The sequence below is a fragment of the Impatiens glandulifera genome, chromosome 4 (genome assembly GCF_907164915.1).
Source record: "Impatiens glandulifera chromosome 4, dImpGla2.1, whole genome shotgun sequence".
Classification (NCBI taxonomy): domain Eukaryota; kingdom Viridiplantae; phylum Streptophyta; class Magnoliopsida; order Ericales; family Balsaminaceae; genus Impatiens; species Impatiens glandulifera.
Window position 1 is genome coordinate 61,123,401 of NC_061865.1, and position 5,493 is coordinate 61,128,893.

The 5,493-nt window shown below is 29.1% G+C and overlaps 2 protein-coding genes across 2 annotated transcripts; one reads left to right on the forward strand and one right to left on the reverse strand.

Annotated features, from left to right (window-relative positions):
* Window positions 1–1,189: 1,189 nt before the first annotated feature.
* On the reverse strand, window positions 1,190–1,909 carry LOC124935636. The gene is made up of 3 exons (XM_047476055.1): window positions 1,840–1,909; window positions 1,395–1,727; window positions 1,190–1,311 (listed from the first exon to the last, which is right to left on the reverse strand). The coding sequence occupies exons 1-3, from the start codon at window positions 1,907–1,909 to the stop codon at window positions 1,190–1,192; spliced, it is 525 nt and encodes a 174-aa protein (XP_047332011.1).
* Window positions 1,910–3,028: 1,119 nt separating this feature from the next.
* Window positions 3,029–4,673, forward strand: LOC124936298 (fructose-1,6-bisphosphatase, chloroplastic). The gene is made up of 4 exons (XM_047476787.1): window positions 3,029–3,525; window positions 3,599–3,826; window positions 3,900–4,406; window positions 4,476–4,673. Exons 1-4 carry the CDS (start codon window positions 3,088–3,090, stop codon window positions 4,545–4,547), a joined length of 1,245 nt encoding a protein of 414 aa, XP_047332743.1. The 5' UTR covers window positions 3,029–3,087; the 3' UTR covers window positions 4,548–4,673.
* The last annotated feature ends 820 nt before the right edge of the window (window positions 4,674–5,493 follow it).

Consider the following 5,493-nt stretch of genomic DNA (forward strand, 5'->3'; position numbering starts at 1 on the left):
CACTACTAGGGTTATTATATAACCTACAATTGACTGATTATAGGAATTTTAATAATCTTGTTACGAATACTTTCATAATGTTACGTTTCTATATGAGAAATTCACTCATTACCTTTCGAGAATCTTAGCACACATTAATTTATATTAAATTATCTATTTGATTTATCTTCAGAATTATTATGTTTTTTTTTTTTGTTGTTGTTGTATGCTTATACAATAATCAATCATTTTATAATATTATTAGACAGAAACATTAAAAAAAAACAGATATGTTATGTACGGGCCGTTACCTTGATTGAGGTACTAGTAGGGTAATTATATAACTTATAAGTAAACATTTGATTGGATCATGAAATTGGACTTACTTAGGATCAATCGAAACAGCTAGACGTGCTATCTCGTTTCAACTATATATTATTATATATTATAAATATTATAGTCCATCCACGTTCAAACAACCACTAATGCATATTGTATTTGTATATTAATTCTTTCTCCATTCATAACATTTTTTTTATTTATTTTGAAATAAATAAACAAGATAAATATAATAAATACTCAAAAAAAATACAATTTTATAAACATGTCATGCATGTATGATTTATTATAATCAATAATTTAAATAAAATATTAATTTGTAAAATTCAAAAAAAATTATTTTAAAAAGTGGAGACTCATAACTTAATGGAGATCTTTTCTATTAGGAGAAATTAATAAAATAATATATATTTAACTAGCTAAATTAAGTTCCTTTTATTAAAAACAATCTAAACTTATTATATTTATTATATAAAATATAACTACTAATTAAAAAGTAAGAATAAATTCGTTTTTTTTTTTTTTTTTTTTTTTTTGTTGTTTATGGCACCTCAAACATATGTATTAATTAATATATAACATTTAGCCATCTAAATTAGATTTTAAAAATTGTTAATTATAATAGAAAATTAATATATTTAATCAATTTAACATATAATATATAAAAAGAAAATAAGAACAAATTTATTATTATTAATTTATTTAATTTTTAACACCCACAACCTCAAGGCAAGTCTTGTCGTGGTTAAAAATTAAACAGTTTGTGAATTCTATCAATGAGTTGCAAATATGATAAATAAGTTACCAAAACAAAACGGTGTATTTAAAAATAAATGTAAATATGAGGAATAATTTATAAAAAAAAAACAAATTAAGTGGAAATAGGAGCATGGGCTGAACGCTCGACCTCGGCTGCGCTAGAGCTAAGGAGTTCGATCATGGCACGGTGAGGGTTCGATATTTGCTTCATGCAGAGGTCCGGCAAAAACACACCTATCGTTCATGCATACATACTTCATATTGTTAATTAATTCATTCCATTAATAATAATAATAATAATAATTAATAGCTTATACCTTCACCAGCGGCCAAATTGAAGTAAAGTTCGACAATATTTGGACAACCGGTGTAGCATTCGGGAGAACATAGTTTGGCAGTGAAATGAGGCTCCATCAATGAATCAGACGAGATTCCAACTGATTTTCTATCGACCCCACAAACCGCGATACATGAGTCAGTCTCGATGTGCTCAGCCATCATCATCGGAGCCACCACCTCGGACGATCGACATTGGTAGTCTAAGTTTCCATCTTTATTCTCAAAATTCTCCAATAAACACCTCTTACCCGAGGATGCCACCGCGAATGCGCAAACGTTGACTGGTAAATCCTCGCATGTTAATAATTGACCTGTAGATTGTATAATAAAGAGAAACCAAAATCCTGATAATGAGATGTCGTAATAAATTGATTGATTAAAATCATGAATGAATTATGATTAATATTATATGTATGAGATTACCTAGGATTCCATTGAAGAATAAGGAGAAGGTAAAGAAAATAATCAATGATAACTTGCTTGATGAAGACATAATGATCACTTGTACTAGTAGTAATTAATAAATTAATGAATGAATTATGAAGAACAACAAAATGATGGATTATATATATAGGTTTGCAAAATTGTGATCAATCCAAACAGACGTGCTGTCTCGTTTTATTTCAACTATTATTATTATTTTTATTTTTGGAAAAATTATTATTATTATTATTATATTGGACCAGGGTGATTTCCTTCTTCCACGTTCAAACAACCACTATACAAATGAATACACATGTACATTCTTTCTCCATTTATAATATTTATTTATTTATTTAGTATCTAAGGAGATCAATAGAACAAATAATAAATACTCAAATTAAAAATACAGCTTTATATATGACATGATTATATATATTAATATATGGTCAAAATTCAATAATTTAATTGAAATATTTTTCTTTATAAGTACTCAAATTAAAAATACAGCTTTTTATATATATATATATATATATATATATATATATATATATATATATATATATATATATATATATATATGGTCAAAATTCAATAATTTAATTGAAATATTTTTCTTTATAAGAACAAATAAATTCGTTTAAACAATTACTTTTATTTAAAATGTTTTTAGTGAAAATTGAATAGATAAATTTGAGGTTTTAAGATTATAAATTTAATTATAATAATTGAACATGTGTACATTTGTAAAATTCAAAAACTAATTTTCAATTAGAAGGAATTTATTTGTAGAAGTGAAGACACATATTCATATCCATATAGTTACCTGAACTATTTATAAAAAAAAAATACTTAAACAAAATAATAGTGATTATTTGTGTACATAATTAAATAATAAATAATATTAAAAATGTAATAGTTACCAAATCAAATTAATAGATAAATGATAGGCGTGTAAGTTTGTAAATTTAAAGTATAAAGAGTTTAAAATTATAAAATAGTAAAATTAATATGATAAATTTAAAGGGTTAACAATTAAGATGAAATATTTGTATAAAAAAATTTTGAAAAACAAAAAACATTATGTATAGAAATGTCCTTTTCAAAAAAAATAAAATTCAATGAAAACGTTACTGGCCTTACAATACAACAGCAAGATGAGGCAATAAGGCAAACCAATCAAATTTCTGAAGAAGATCGATCATGTCCAGAGTTTAAATCCTAGAGAGAAGAAGAACAAACAAACAAACAATGGCTTCATCATCACCAACAGCAAATGCCTTCTCTTCTTCACACCTATTCTCTTCCTCTCGATCAAGATCCCCTGTTTCTCCTCTCCGCCTCTGTTTCTTGGAACCCAGAACTTTCATCTCCGGCAACTCCCGCCGGAGTACTTCAGGCACCGCCCGTTTCCAATGCATGGCTGCAGGTACACCGACTGAGACCCCGCTGGTGACAAAGAAAAGCAGCAAATTTGATATTCAAACTCTAACTGGTTGGCTTTTGAAGCAAGAACAATCTGGAGTTATCGATGCAGAGCTCACTATCGTCCTCTCCAGCATTTCACTCGCCTGCAAGCAAATTGGTTCATTGGTCAGAAGAGCAAACATCACCAATCTCACTGGAGTTCAGGGCGCTGTTAATGTCCAGGGAGAAGACCAGAAAAAGCTAGATGTCATCTCTAATGAGGTAATCTGTTTACTTTACTTAGTTACCCTGAATTTTAATCTGTTTTCTAAGACATGTTTTGATTAAATTTCAGGTGTTCTCTAGTTGTTTAAGGTCTAGTGGAAGGACAGGAATCATAGCATCCGAGGAAGAGGATGTGCCAGTGGCAGTTGAAGAGAGTTACTCAGGTAACTACGTTGTTGTCTTTGATCCTCTTGATGGATCATCCAACATTGACGCAGCTGTTTCCACCGGTTCCATATTCGGAATCTATAGTCCTAATGACGAATGTTTACCCGACATCAATGAAGATGATGCCACGGTTACTCTCAATCTCAATATCTATTCTCATCATCAATATTGGATTAATTTGCTAAACATAAGTTAATATGCAGCTTGACAGTATAAAAGAAAGATGTATAGTAAATGTATGTCAGCCGGGGACAAACCTTCTAGCAGCCGGTTATTGCATGTATTCGAGCTCCATAATCTTCGTGTTGTCGATTGGAAATGGCGTGTTTGCATTCACACTCGATCCAATGTACGGAGAATTCGTGTTAACTCAAGAGAACATACAGATTCCAAAAGCCGGAAAAATATACTCATTCAATGAAGGCAACTACCAATTATGGGATGAAAAGTTGCAAAATTATATAAATGACTTAAAAGACCCTGGTTCATCAGGGAAGCCTTACTCTTCTAGATATATTGGAAGTTTGGTTGGTGATTTTCATAGGACATTGCTTTATGGGGGTATTTATGGGTATCCTAGGGATAAGAAGAGCAAAAATGGTAAACTTAGGTTATTGTATGAATGTGCTCCAATGAGTTATATAGTTGAACAAGCTGGTGGTAAAGGATCTGATGGTCATCGAAGGGTTCTTGATATTCAACCAACCGAGGTAATATACATATTCGAAAACCTGATTTAAAGATCGATTGAAGTTCGTAATATTTTTGTTTTGTTTTAGATTCATCAGCGAGTGCCACTCTATATTGGAAGCACCGAGGAAGTGGAGAAATTGGAGAAGTTCTTAGCATAGGAAAATTTTCAAAGTATAGTAATGCAAGGAAATTGATTTATGTAATATTGTTTCTCAAGGAATACAATGAGTTTTGACTTTTAATGCAAGTTGATGTCTTAATTATATGAATTAATTTAAATAGTTGGTGGCATAAGTTTAAGGAAATAATACATTTTTTGAAAAATATAATATTTGTTTTTTTATATGGGTGACAAATACGAATGCAAGAGATTAGATGCATATTCAACAACAAAATGGTCTTGAATGTATTTAATATTTCATTTTTACTTCTTAACCTAAAAGAAAACAAGGCTTAAACATTAATTATTTCAATAAAATTAGTGTACACATGTTCAATAAATTAAATTTTCACATCGGACACTTAACAAAAAATTTCATTTATAAATTTAGTAAATTATTACGATTAAATAAAATCAAACATAATAAGCTCAATAAATTTAAACAAAAATGATAAGTTGCAAGATAAATATTTTGAGTGTGTTGTGGGGTGAAAAATTTAGAGAAAATGAATACGATTTTGCATTGTTCTTGCAAGATCAGAATGAAACCTCGTCCAAGAAGATTTAAGAAATAAACTTCAAAACTCAAAATAGCAAATCCAGTTTATAAAGATAATTTTTATTAGCTGGCACAAATTAATCATATCAAACACATTCTCACCGAAAATTTGAATAAGTTAAGTATTGTCAAACTTCAAAACTATCCCTCATTAATCACACAAGATTACCTTGAACTTGAAAATAATAAAATAAATTTTAACATTTTAAAATAAATAAATAAATTATTATTATTCCAATTTTCGGAGAAGTGAATTCTAGAATCTAGGTTTCCACATTGTTAACAAGGCCTATAATTGGATCTCCCAGACTACCAACATGGGCTTTTACACCTACCATTATGCCCGTTAATAAAGGGCCAGTAGAATATACCAATAGTCCACTAA